The sequence below is a fragment of the Impatiens glandulifera genome, chromosome 1 (genome assembly GCF_907164915.1).
Source record: "Impatiens glandulifera chromosome 1, dImpGla2.1, whole genome shotgun sequence".
NCBI classification, from domain to species: Eukaryota; Viridiplantae; Streptophyta; class Magnoliopsida; order Ericales; family Balsaminaceae; genus Impatiens; species Impatiens glandulifera.
Window position 1 is genome coordinate 80,929,329 of NC_061862.1, and position 14,220 is coordinate 80,943,548.

Sequence of the window (14,220 nt, forward strand, 5' to 3'; positions counted from 1 at the left end):
CAAATATTATCATCCTCCCTAAACTGAAGTGTTGGTATTCAAGAAAGTAAACTTAATCAGGTTTGTTCATTTTTTAATTTGTGTGGGCATGACTGCTTCGTAATCATAAAATTTTGCAATATTCAAAAGGCAGGTGCAACCCCATCCCTTTGTTTTCTTTGGCTCCATGTCACCACAACATATACGGAGAATTAAGACCCAAAACATTTTAATACAAGCATGGAACATTGACCAGTTTTCACTTTGAATGGAAAGCTCAGACATATTCTTTTTATCACCATTCTCAGTTTAAAATAAAAAACAATCAAACGCTAAACTGGTTATGGTTTTGATTTAATTTGATATAAACCTCTTAATATAAACTAATGTTCACACTTGCTTACAAATAGACTCAATGATACAACACTTGAAAATGATGCACGTATTTTGAGCATAGAAGATTTTTATATTATTATTATTATTATTATTTTGTTAGGATTTTTCTATTATTTGAGAAAATTTAAAGATGAAATATTAGCATTCACTCATCAACATGATACAAGGGGAAAGAGGTTTAGGGTTAATGCTCTACTGGGGAAGTGAACGGTTGAGAAGCTTACCGGTTATAATAAGTGGCGAGAATAAAATTGTGGTTATAAATAAATAGTATAAATAGATTAATAGCAGTTATATTGTTCTTATGAAAAATGAGTTTCTCTCTAGCAGTTTCTTTTCCCATTTCAATATAATTCCAATATAATTCTCTTTGATTCGTTCCATCGTATTATCAATTTTACTTATTGATTTATGATTTATACCTAATTCTAGTTCAATGTATATCATTATGATAAATAAAAAAATAATGGGTGAATACATGGGGATTAAGATTAGAGAGAGGAACTCTAAAAAGAGTATTCAACTAAATCATTTCTATAACAATATAACCGTTATCGAACTATTTATTTATAACCATCATTTTATTCCCGCCACTTATCATAACTGGTAGGCTTCCCAACCATTCACTTCCCCCATAGGGCATTAACCTTAAAACCTTTTCCCCTTATATCATTACCCTCTACTTCAAATTTCCTTGGACTTTTCGGTGGTTCCTCGCACCCTAGGAAATATTTGTAACCCCTCAACGACTTATAACAAAAATTTATTAAAATAAAACTTTCATCATCGGTTAGGTACCCAAAAGTGGCCTTAAATCAGATATGATTGTTACATAGTGCCGTTGGCGATTTGGTATTCGAGACTCTCAAATGCATCAATTGTCAAAGTGAAATGAGTTATGCCTCGGTCAACTTGATCACGATCGTATGTATCAACGTGTGTCGATTTAGCACTTTCTGTCCGTTAATCACAGTTACTGGCATCTCGTTTCCTAAGACCAATTTTGGTATTTGCATGGAATTGACCGACAAATTTGCATTACCGCATATCTCTTCTCCAAACCCAAGATCGTCACATTTTGTCTTGTATTCGGTATTCCTATTGAGTCCATTTTTCTTCATCAACACTTGTTTGTGGGGCCACTTGAGGAACCAGACTTGAGTTCTTCAATTCGTCAAAATAGTTCCAATGTTTTTTCTCTAAGACATTCATTGATTGTTTAAGAGAATAATCACTTTCTGCATCGCGTTCATGATTTCTTCCATTTGATTGAGTCGTTTATCATTTCTTTCAAATATCACTTACTAAAGTTTCAAAAGCTTCTCTTATAGCTCGTTTTTCGTTTCGAGTTCCACCATTTCAACTGTCAAGAAAAACTTGATTATCACTCTTTAACCTCAGCTAGTCATGATAGCCACACCAATAATCCCCAAAACAATATAATCCAGTAATCCCCCAAAACAATATAATCCAGCAGCTTCAACAATTTAGTACCAGTCAAAGAGGACCTCTGACCTAACTGCCTAGTTAATATAATCAAACAGTACGTAAAACTATGCACTACAACTTATCTCTCTTCTTTCAATAACAACTTGATTTTAACAGTCCTACCCCCAAATGGTATCTGACTTCGACTTCTGAATGTCTATTACACTGAAATTAAATCTTGAACTAGAATTAGGTAAAAATCGAATCCAGAAGTATAATTGATAAAACGATAGATCGAATCAAAGAAAAGTAATGAGAAATAAAAAACTAATGGGGAAAGATAGAATCCTAACTGCTAGGGTGAATATAATCGGAATGAGAGAGAAAATCCATCGAGAGTATTCAACTAAATCATTTTCATAACAGCAATATAACTGCTACTAATCTATTTATACTATTTATTTATTACCACCATTTTATTCCCGTCACTTATCATAACCAGTAGGCTTCTCAACCGTTCCCAACTCTAAAACCCTTTCCCCTGTAATATTATGTGTATTAAAGTGGTAGTTTAGCAAGGAACTCACTCTAGTCAATAGTTTCAATTTCACTTGTTGAGACTTACATATCGAATCTGATAGGACTTTCTTGATCAAGTTTAGTGTCTCAGATTGTGAGAGGCTTCAGAGTTATTACAAAACCATATTGTTTACTTTGTCTGTAATATAATTATTGCAAACTCCACATGTAGTTACGTCTAGGAACTAATCAAGATCTCAGCCTGGTAGACTTAAATTGCAAGACTTGAGGTCTTAACTAAATATTAGTTGCTGAGAATACAGGACTTTTTAAGATTGTTCTATCCTCTTAAATGAAAGCTAATATTGTAGGTTCCGTTCCGGTTGACTAGAATGCTTGTCAAAGCAATGGAGGTTAGTGGCATAGAGGGGAACTTCCGTTCAACGTGTGAAAATGTGATGCAAGTTCTCCGTACACACAGCGATAGTTTGATGGCTATGATGGAGGTATAGATGATACTGAATTTACAATTGTTTTGTTTCCTTGCTATGTTTTTTCTTTTGTAGATAATTCTTCAATTATTGATGATGTGCCTCATAAAATAGAAAAGATGTGCATATATGCCTCAAGTTCTCCTAGATGTGCATATGAATCGATTGATATCCAAACAATAATTCATATTTTCACTTTCTGCAATTTTGTTTACATTTTACACGGTATTAGAGACCGTGTTTGAAATCTGATTTGTCGAGAAGAAATGTGTCATGTAGAGGTAGATACATCATAATTCCTACAAGGTTTCATCAGAATGTTTTAAAGAAGATTGATAAATGTGTGTGTTGCTTGTGTGTTCAGGCATTTGTTCACGACCCTCTCATAAACTGGCGTCTTTTCAACTTCAATGGAGTTCCTCAAGTGTCAACACTTGCAGGCAACCATGTTCCTCCTGTTGTCAACGGTGATGAATTAGCTACTCCAAACAAGGAAATGCTTCAACCTCAACGGGGTGTTCGGGAAAGGGAGCTTCTTCAGGTACTACTTACTTTGATGGTATATACATATATAGAATATGTATGTATTGTACTTGTTCAAGAATGCTTTTATTTATACCTTTGATTTGATCATGCACAGGCTGTCAATCAACTAGGTGATGTGAGCGAAGTCTTGAATGAGCGTGCAATAGCAGTCATGGCCCGTATGAAAAACAAGCTTACTGGACGTGATTTTTCATCTTTTTCTTCCGTGTCAAATTCTCCTACCCAACATGGAGTAGATCATGATATGCTGATATCTGGTGACACACGCGAAGTAGAACATGGTTTATCTGTTAAACTACAAGTTCAGAAACTTATTCTGCAAGCTAGATCTCCTGAAAATCTTTGTCAGAACTATGTTGGGTATGATTTCTCTTCAAGATAATAAGTATATACTGTTAGAACATTAACAGAGACAAGAAATGCAATATTAACAGTAGATGACCCTAGAAAATTAAAAAAAAAAGATAATGTGTGGGCTATAGAAGGCTAGCAATTAGGAAAAAGATAATACTAAAATTATTGTTCTGGGTAGAGACAAACTGTTCTCGGTTGAACTTGTATTTAACGCACGGCATTCCACTCATGATTCTTCTTCTATGTCCGTGGAGACAAAGAGAGAGTTTAGTGTGGTGGTGTTTAGCTTACTTGCTCGTAACCTTTAATTTAGTATCTTGTTCCAATTATCTTCTTGTACCACATTGAAAGTACCTTAATTGAAGTTGGAGGTCATGGCCATAGATGTTATGCTAAAGGAAGAAAATATTGGTCTAAAAAATAGTAAAATATTGTTTCACAATCTTAGATTAGTATAAACTTATTTTATTTTTATTTTTCTGTCGGGTGAGATCTTAGCATCATCCTGTCCATTTGTTGTGCATTTTCTTAGTTTGGTGTTCCCAGTATTGAGTTCTAGATATGCAAAATTTATAATTCTCTGGCTATGTTTCTTCTTACTTGCAGATGGTGCCCCTTCTGGTAGATCCTCAGAATGAGACCAGGATGTTTATTCTAATGTAAATACTCTTATGAGCAGCAGCCTTGCAACATTATAATTAGCTCATTGGTGCTTGCTATATAGATTGTTGATAACACCTGAAATTGCAAAGCACCACCTTAAGAAGTCCATACCATCTCTGTAATTGGATGTATATACAGTATTATAAGAAGCATGGTATATATGAAGTATTATAACTATTTAAAGCTCTTATCTTAGTTCAGTTATTGTTTTTATTGTGTATCAAGTCTGAAATGCAATTGTGTTGGATTTGGTTTATGTATATGGTAGTATTTGTTGTTACAATTCCTATATTTTTTATTCAGATTCAGATGAAAAAATATAAATCAATTTTAAAAATGAATGTGGGTATAATGTTTGGTATAAGTTATTGGTGAAAATACTTGAAGGATAATAATATTTAATAAAAATATATTTGTTTAAAAAAGTAAAATATATTTTAATATTTTAGTTAATAAATTGATTGATTTAATTGATTAAGATATATATATGTGAAGAATGATAAATTATTGAAATATTATGTTATTCAAATAATCTTTAAGTAACAAGTTTGGACAGTTTTTTTTTTTAAATATTTTTTGGATTGTTTAAAAAGGAAAATACGAAATGACCATAAAGATTGCCTTATTTGTATTCGTGGTCACCGCCTAATTTTAATTGTGTGCTGGTGATCATTTTAATTTTTTTTCCGAAAATATCCCTTAACGTGATGCAGTGTTGGACTTGAGATTTCAAGGCCTGAGGCGAGGATAAAACTTGTTGCCCTCAAAACTTAATATTCATAACATATATTTTTTTATCGATTTAAATGTAATAGTATTTGTAACATTAATTCTAGAAATAAAATATCATTAAATCAATGTCATAAGTAATACTTAAAAAACAAAAAAGATTCAAACAAAATATAAAATTCATGTTCCGAACTATTATATAGTCATTTGAATATTACTCGTCTCACATTTTTTGAAGCGAAAGTATTGATCAAATTTGCAAAATCAACTTTCTCAATAATTTTTTTCTCGATAGATAACATAGTTAACCCATTTAGTCTTTCTTGTGACATAGTTGATCGAAAATAAGTTTTAATCAACTTCAATTTGGAAAAACTTCTTTCCGCAGATGCAACAGTAACTGGTATAGTCAGTAAAACTCGATATGCGATATAAAAATTTGGATAACAACCATCTATTGTTTTCAAATAATTCAGCACATCAATCGCTCTTCAATACTTATTTCCAATGTTCTCTTTGTTAATTACTACTTGCTACGTTGTGATGGGCCTTCGCTTTTCTCGAAGGAATTTTTTTTATATATAAATACTCAATTTTTTCATTTCGTTATTTTCTTTCTCCCCTTTCTTGCAACGACACGGCGACGGAACCCTAAACGAACACATTATACAGATCGACGACGAAAATCCGTTCTAATATCAGGTGATTGGATTGATTTATGTTCTTATTTTTATTATGTCCATCTTCAAACTCTAAACATGAGGTTTTCTTATTTTTCATCTTGGTTGTTCATCTTGTAGATGATGATGTTTACAATTGATGATGCTCTGATTCGGTTCTGTTATAGGGAAGATTCATTTGATTCTCGCGACTAAGCTTCTCGCCAAAAGGGAAGGCCCTTCGAAAAGCTTAGTCGCGAGAATCAAATGAATCTTCCCTGAAATGGAACCGAATCAAAGCATCATTAACTGTAAACATCATCATCAACAAGATGAACAACCAAGATGAAAAATAAGAAACCTCATGGTTTAGGGTTTAAAGATTAGCATAATGAAAATAAGAACATAAATCGATCAAATAACTTGATATTAGAACGAGTTTTCGTCGTCGATTTGTAAAATGTATTTGTCTAGGGTTTTGACGTCGGGTTCCGCTGCCGTGCCGTCGTGAGAAGAAAGAGAAAGAAAATAATGAAATGAAAATTTTTGAGTATTTATATATAAAAAAATCATTTCGCGAAATGCGGAGACTTATCACGTTTCGCGAAAAAGATATTTTCGTTAAAAAAAATTAAAGTAATCACCAGCGCAATTAAAATTAGGCAGTGACCACAGATACAAATAAGGCCATCTTTAGTGTCATTTTGTCAAATTTCTTGTTTAAAAAATGTTATATGGAAAATTTAAATGTATTAATTTATAATATATATATATATATTTAAAGAAATAAGATATTTTAATAAATTAAATGAGTTGAGAGATTTGATTGATGAGAGTAAATGAAATAATGTTGATTTATAGTTTAAAAAATCAGTTAAGTTGGAAAATAAATAAAAATCTCTATTACTAATATTCATACAAAAAAACATATTATAATGTTTTAAAAAATCACTACTAAAATAATATGAATCATGATTTAAAACTTTTATTTTTTAAAAATTTGTTTTTGAGTTATATTAATTTTAATATTAAATTAAACAAAAATCACATGTAAAAAATAATAATTTCTAAAATAAATGACTTAAAAGTTAGTACCATAAAAAATATCTAGAAAACAATCTTTAAAAAATCACACAAAATAAATCTTAAGGCAAAAATAATAATTTTGATACTAAATGAATAAAAATCATACTATTCAATAATAAAAAAAATTATATATACTAGAAACAATCCTTAAACAAATACATTAAATTTAAATTTGATTGTGTATCCAAATAGGAGAGAATTCTAAGAAAAAGAGAGCATATTGCAATTGGTACGGCAGAAAGACATTATCTTATATATAAAAGCTAACCTGACTTAATCAAATTCAGATCTTCTGCTACCGATTTTATTTGTTCCCCTGTTGCGGACCAATCAAAATGCAGGATTATTATTATATTAATAAATCAAAGTTGGGTTGAAAAGAAGAGAGAACCCAAAACCCGGATTCAATTCTGGGTTCAGCACAAACGCCGTTAAACGGAATGTAAAGATAAAGTATTGAGTGAAGCATACTTCTCTCCAGGTGCCACGTAAAACAGAATGTAGAGATACCGTATTGAGTGAAGCATACTTCTCTCCAGGCACCATGTAAAAAGTGAAGCATACTTCACTTCAATTAGTTTATATGCCTAAGATTCATGTAAAACCTCCAACACATCAATGTAAATACATTTTACCGTTCATGTAAAAACATTTATTCATTCATGTATGTAAACCCATTGGAGAATGTGGAGAGGCTGTTTTCAGTGAAGCATACTTCACTCCAAGCGTCATGTAAAACGTAAGTGAAACATACTTCACTTTAAGCGCCATGTAAAACGGAAATGAAACATACTTCACTTTAAGAGACATATAAAACATAAGTGAATCATACTTCGTTCCAAGCACCATGTAAAGCGGAAGTGAAGCATACTTCACTTCAAGCGCCATGTAAAATAGAAGTGAAGCATACTTCTCTCCAGGTGCTATGTAAAACAGAATATAGAGATACAATATTGAGAGAATCATACTTCTCTCCAGGCGCCATGTAAAAAGTGAAGCATACTTCACTTCAATTAGTTTATATGCCTAGATGTTCATGTAAAACCTCAAACACATCAATGTAAAGACATTTTAGCGTTCATGTAAAAACAGTTATTCATTCATGTATGTAAACCCATTGGAGAATGTGGAGAGACTGTTTTCAGTGAAGCATACTTCACTCCAAGCGCCATGTAAAACGGAAGTGAAGCATACATCACTGTAAGCGCCATGTAAAACGGAAGTGAATCATACTTCACTTTAAGCGAAATATAAAACAGAAGTGAAGCATACTTCGCTCCAAGCGCCATGTAAAATGGAAGTGAAGCATACTTCACTTTAAGCGACATATAAAATAGAAGTGAAGCATACTTTGCTCCAAGCGCCATGTAAAATGGAAGTGAAGCATACTTCATTTCAAGCGCTATGTAAAACAGAAGTGAAGCATACTTCACTTCAAGCACCATGTAAAACAGAAGTGAAGCATACTTCACTTCAATTAGTTTATATGCCTAGAGGTTCATGTAAAACCTCCAACACATCAATGTAAAGATATTTTAGCGTTCATGTAAAAACATTTGTTCATTCATGTATGTAAACCCATTGGAGAATGTGGAGAGACTGTTTTCAGTGAAGCATATTTCACTCCAAGCGCCATGTAAAACGGAAGTGAAGCATACTTCACTTTAAGCGCCATGTAAAACGGAAGTGAAACATACTTCACTTTAAGCGACATATAAAACATAAGTGAAGCATACTTTGCTCCAAGCGCCATGTAAAATGGAAGTGAAGCATACTTCACTTCAAGCGCACATATTAAGGTATAAAACAAATTTTCCCGCTGCAAATTCTTTTATAATAATATATATATATAAACCCCACTATCATTTTATATTATAAAATCTTCCTTTCGATTCATCTCTCCCTCTCTTCAAGTTTCTTCCTCCTTTCATGGCGATTCAAATCCGACTCCCTGTCTACCAGAAATTTTTTTGTCAAGAAGATCGAAAATCAGTCTAAAGAATGGTACGTATACCAAAATCGTTAAGTTTTCTTTGTATTTATTAAACCCTAAGATTACATACGCACAATGAGGTTATTATTTCGTTCATATTTAGGAAACCCTACTCCGAAAATGTCATGTTCAATGAAAATCCTTCGTATTTAAGAAAACCTACTTAGAGTAATTACAGTTTTGTATATTATTTCTACGAAACCCTAGTTACTGATGTAGGAAAAACTTATTTTTGTTATTAACGAAACATATTTTTTGAATGTGCAGGCAACAAACAACGAAATCGTTCCAAACATTATAGGCAAAGAATAAATTTTTTGCCCCAATCATTTATCTATTGAAGATAAAGTATTCTCCTCTACAATCTTCTCGCAAAATGACATTTGATGGGGGTGGCGTCGAAGGTTCTTTGTGGTCTTTGGGATGATGTTAATGCAACATTTGATCTCCTGAAGTGTGTATCGATTCGTTGTTGTACATATGCGATTTCTCTGTTAGAACTCGCTCGTCGAGTTTTTGTCTTATTTTTGTAAATTTAGGTAAACCATATATATAAGAGAGTGTTCATCTTCTTTTATGTTTTTAATCGTCTTCTCAAAGTGTCTAGATTAAGCCGTATGTGCTGTTAAGCAGGTAAAACTCGAAACGATCTTCTCGTATTTTTACCAAGTACAATGTCGGCTCATACTCGTTACAAAATATATTGTAAAAACAGACAAAGTTATACTTCTCATCCCTATGTAAATTTAGGATCAAATTTTGTCTTTAAAGTATTTATCTTTGTTCTTATGTCTGTTTAATCAAGAAGATTGATATTTGCATACTAACCATTCCATAATTGTCAAAAGACAACAGAATTCTGGACTGAAGTTGATATTCTCTCGAAGCTACACCACCCGAATATTGTGGCCTTTTATGGGATTTTGATATAACCCATAGCATCATGAAACACATTAATATGGATGTTATCCATGTTCTTGTGCATCCTACACTGGAACAAATGATAGGGCAACAAACACGAAATTTTGCTGAAGTTGTTGAACATTATGCCTGGCTTGGCGTGAACTAGAAGAAGATGAATACATCGAATGGTCTTTGATTTTTAAAGAAGCAAATAGTTCATTGGTAGATAGGGAAGTAAGTATACTCACTACAACTTTCATTTATTTTTCTTCCTTCTTCTATTTCATATTTTTTTATCAAATGTAAACATATATCTTCATATGTCTAAATGAATTGTATGTTTCTTGCTGATAATTTATTTTGCTTCTTCGTGCAGTGGAAAGTGGCTGAAGTCTGCCAAAGATTAGAGAAGAACTTTGAAATCCTTGGGGTTGCTGCAATAGAAGATCTTCTACAGGTATCTGAAATTGCACATTTGACATTTAACATCATTTATCTTATCATCTATGTATTCCTTATTTTCCTAATGTGATCTAGACATAACTGGATATATCTTCATTCATATTTATCTGCCTTTCCAGGATGGCGTACCAGAGACAATTGAGACACTCAGGAAAGCTGGGATAAATTTTTGGATGCTAACTGGAGATAAGCAGAATACTACTATACAGATTTCTCTTTCATGCAATTTTGTTTCCCCAGGTTAGATAATTAAGTGAACTAGAGACATGAAGAATACTCCCTATATAATTCCATGTTCCAAGTTGAAGTTTATTTTTATTCAAAAAGATTCATCTGCATGAGAACTTGAGCCTTGACCCCGTGAGGTTTCTTATTGCATGCTGACTTCTTTGTGCTACTAAGAGTCTTTATCTTTTTATATCAAATAGAAGAACAAAAGTAGTCCAAAATGTAATAATATTGTGTATAGTCTGGAGGTATATTATCTTGATAGACAATGTTTGAGGAGTCGATGCAATATATAACTTGGATACAAGCTTTAAGGTTACTCAATTTTGAGCTGAAAAGGAGTATATGACATGAAATTTTATAATTATCTATTAAATAAGGTCCACTAAAAATGAAAACTATTTCGTAATATTTCCCTCAACTCTCAAGATATGCTTAAGTCGTTATGCTTAAACGACCTCTTTGTCATTCTATGAATGGACTTTTCTCAAACAAACAAACAAAAACTAAATTTGGGAAACCATGAAATATCAAGAAATCAACACTTTATATACTATGTTCTATTGCTGATTAGGAAGGTATTCAAAATAAGTTAAGGAACATGTTGGCGGATGACTTTGTTTCAATTAGTAATACCTTCATTACAGCTGGATTCTTTTTTTCATACGTTTCAGACCTTTTCTTTTAAATGTTATAAAGAAAAACAGGTAAGAAATATGTCTACATTGCTATTTGTTTTAATGTATGTTTGAATTCAGGAATTGCTCATGTCATGTGCTTAATATGTTGTATAAGCTAAATATTGCAAAAAATCATGTATATATAATTTTGTAGGAATATATGCAACTAAATTTCAGGGAACTCTTTGCGTTCTACATCTTGTTATCAGCTGTAATAACATGACACTTCTTGTCTTCCTTTCTGGTTTGTAGAACCCAAAGGCCAACTTTTTTTTAATTAATGGCAAGACTGAAGATGAAGTTTGTAGAAGCTTAGAGAGAATGTTGCTTACAATGAGAATAATAAATTCGGAACCTAGGGTATGGTCTTGACAACATATAATTGTTTTCCATATCAGTTTTGCAGCTAATCTCTACTACGCTCTTACCATCTTCTTGTCATTTATGCTTGGGGAAATTCTTATTTGGGACGTGAATTTATAATCCTTTTTTGTTAACTGAAAGGAAACTGATTGAGGATGAATTTGTTTCATCTTTGTGGAAGTAAATCTGATGCATCTGCACATATAATGCCTTCAGAATTGGGATACTTAACATTTTAGTGCAATTATTGTGGTGTGAGGCTATCAAGGTAGGCTCACATGTCAAGCATTGTTAGTAAGGAGTTAGAGGTGCTGTTTTGTATTGCATAATAATATTGCTGATGCAAGAAAACATTCATGGTATTTCTGAATGATGTAAGCAATCTGGGGGTGCAGTAAATCTATGTTATGTAGCTCAGTTACACATTCCCCATCATATCATATCAATTAACTAGGGAGCTTCTATTGTTAAAGTCATGGATATATATGTGTCCATTTTCTAGCTAAGATGGACCTAATACAATTTACTTATTCTATTTCTTTTGGAAGCTTTTAGATATTTTTTGATGTATTAATATAGGAAACCAGGAATCATTGCCCGATAAAAAATTTGAAACAAGTTATAGTGATAAAAGAGTATGTCCTTAAATAATTAGAAGAAGATCAACTTTGGTGCTAATAACTAATTTGTGATCCATAACTGTAATATGGATTACATCCTTAATTAATTGATTTTTAGTTACTGTTGTGAAGAACATTGTAATTCTTAATCAAATAGGGTCGTATATTTTTTCCCATTTGAAAACACTTTTGCCTTTCTGGAGCTTGATCTGGAATTGGTTGGGTATGAGGTTGGACGAAAAAGCGTCGATAAATTTCCTTGGAAACGTTGATTTTGTTAAGGTCTTGTCCGGATTTTGATTTAGATGAGTTAATGTTATTGAACATTACTTAATTAGACATATATTCACAAACTTGTTAATGTTTTCCATCCAAATCCAAACTAAGACACAGTTCTAGCTCCACGAAGTGTTTCTAAATGGTCTAAACTCATTCACGGAAAATATGATCAGTTTGTATGATGTATTGTTGTATTTTGCGGATAAATGTAATTTGTACACACTAAGACTAAAAGTTCATTTGGTTAACATCTGTTGCTCCTTAGGTTTCTTAAACAAAGCAAAATATTATGGATAGTGTCATAAATGCCATTTTTGAAGTAGAACATTTTGTCTATCCGTTCCTTTTTTATACTTCTATGATAATTTTTTACCAGCCTTATTAAACAAGCTCTTGTTTTGCTAAACAGGATGTGGCTTTTGTGATTACGTTGCATGCTTATGCTTCTGAAAGAAGCAAAATGGAGGAAGTGTCAATGGTGGCACTATCTGGGTGTATTTGGCTACAGGCTTTTGTAGTTGTAATAGAGACCAAGTAAGTTATTATAGGGACCCGTGTTACTTTTTTATTTCATTTTGAACAGAAGATAATTAGTTATTTAATCTTGTAATGATGATTGAATAATTTTGCTTTGGTAGCTCTTTCACAACGTTGCAACATTTGGCGGTATGGGGAAATCTTGTTGGGTTCTATGTGATAAACATGATTGTTAGTGCTATTCCTTCGTCGGGGATGTATACCATAATGTTCCGCCTGTGTAGACAGCCATCTTATTGGATAAGCATTGGGTAAGTCTTGGAAATGATTAAAGGGTAATTTTGTTAAAATATATAATATTATTATTATTGAAGTTATAAGATGATTGGGGGCGTATTTTAGCTGATAGTTGGAGCAGGAATGAGTCCAGTGCTTGCGTTGAAGTATTTAAGATACACATACAGACCGAGTAAGATTAATGTTCTTCAGCAGGCAGAGAGGTTAGAAAGGTCGATATTGTCCCTTGGAAGTATAATAGAGGCTCCTCGGGGAAGAGCAACAAATGAGAAAGATATGACACCTTTGAGTATAATAACGTCACATGCGAAGAATAATAGAAACCCAATTTATGAACTGCTGTTGTCAGATTCCCCAAATTCCACAAGAAGATCTCTAGGGTTGGGGACACAATCGTCACAGTCTCGATTGTCCTCTAGCTACTCTAGAAACTGCAAAGACAACTAACTATCTAGAAATGAAGAAAAATACCCTCCCCTGTAGTTTAGCAACTGCTTGCTACTGTTGAGGAGGATGAGAAGTCCAAAATTTGTGTTGTTTTGGGGGTAAAATATTTATATTGCATCCATAAGTCTGTAAGAAATATGACCTGTTATTGGGTCGATAGGAGCCTGCATGTCTATTAGTTAATAATAGAAAAGGTGAAAAATGCTATAGCTAATTTTGTATGGATGTACGAGTAAAACCATTGATTATTATTATTATAAGATTGATTGATGACTGGCTGGTTATTATTATTGTGGATACATTTATTTTGGGGGTGAGAAAAGTACCCAAGTATGAGACTACATTTCTATCAAGGAATTTATTATTCACATGCCATTTTACTCCTCGTACAAATCTTTCATCCAAGGATCACATTACATTATCATTTGCTAACAATAAAGGAAAAATCCTTCTCTTCAAGACAATCTCACATAAGCATATGCAATCAAACTGCGCATGAAATGCTTGTTCATCTAATCTTGCATCTTGTGTAATAAAATTTGTGAGTTTTCTACTCTAAAAAAACAATAAAGAATGTTGTGAGATTGGGAGCATCCATCCAAACAGAGAGCCTAAAATGGT

General features: G+C 32.6%; 1 protein-coding gene and 1 pseudogene across 3 annotated transcripts in view; both read left to right on the top strand.

Annotated features, from left to right (window-relative positions):
• The window catches only part of LOC124919080 (serine/threonine-protein kinase TOR), a 35,191-nt gene extending 30,535 nt beyond the window's left edge, over positions 1-4,656 (top strand). For all 3 annotated transcript variants that reach the window (XM_047459217.1, XM_047459218.1, XM_047459219.1), the window contains 4 exons: positions 2,694-2,828; positions 3,178-3,354; positions 3,454-3,719; positions 4,320-4,656. In XM_047459217.1, the coding sequence (XP_047315173.1) occupies positions 2,694-2,828; positions 3,178-3,354; positions 3,454-3,719; positions 4,320-4,338 (597 nt within the window). In that variant the 3' untranslated portion in view covers positions 4,339-4,656. The remainder of the gene's footprint in view (positions 1-2,693; positions 2,829-3,177; positions 3,355-3,453; positions 3,720-4,319) is intronic.
• A 7,179-nt stretch (positions 4,657-11,835) lies between these two features.
• LOC124933879 lies at positions 11,836-13,635 on the top strand (annotated as a pseudogene).
• The last annotated feature ends 585 nt before the right edge of the window (positions 13,636-14,220 follow it).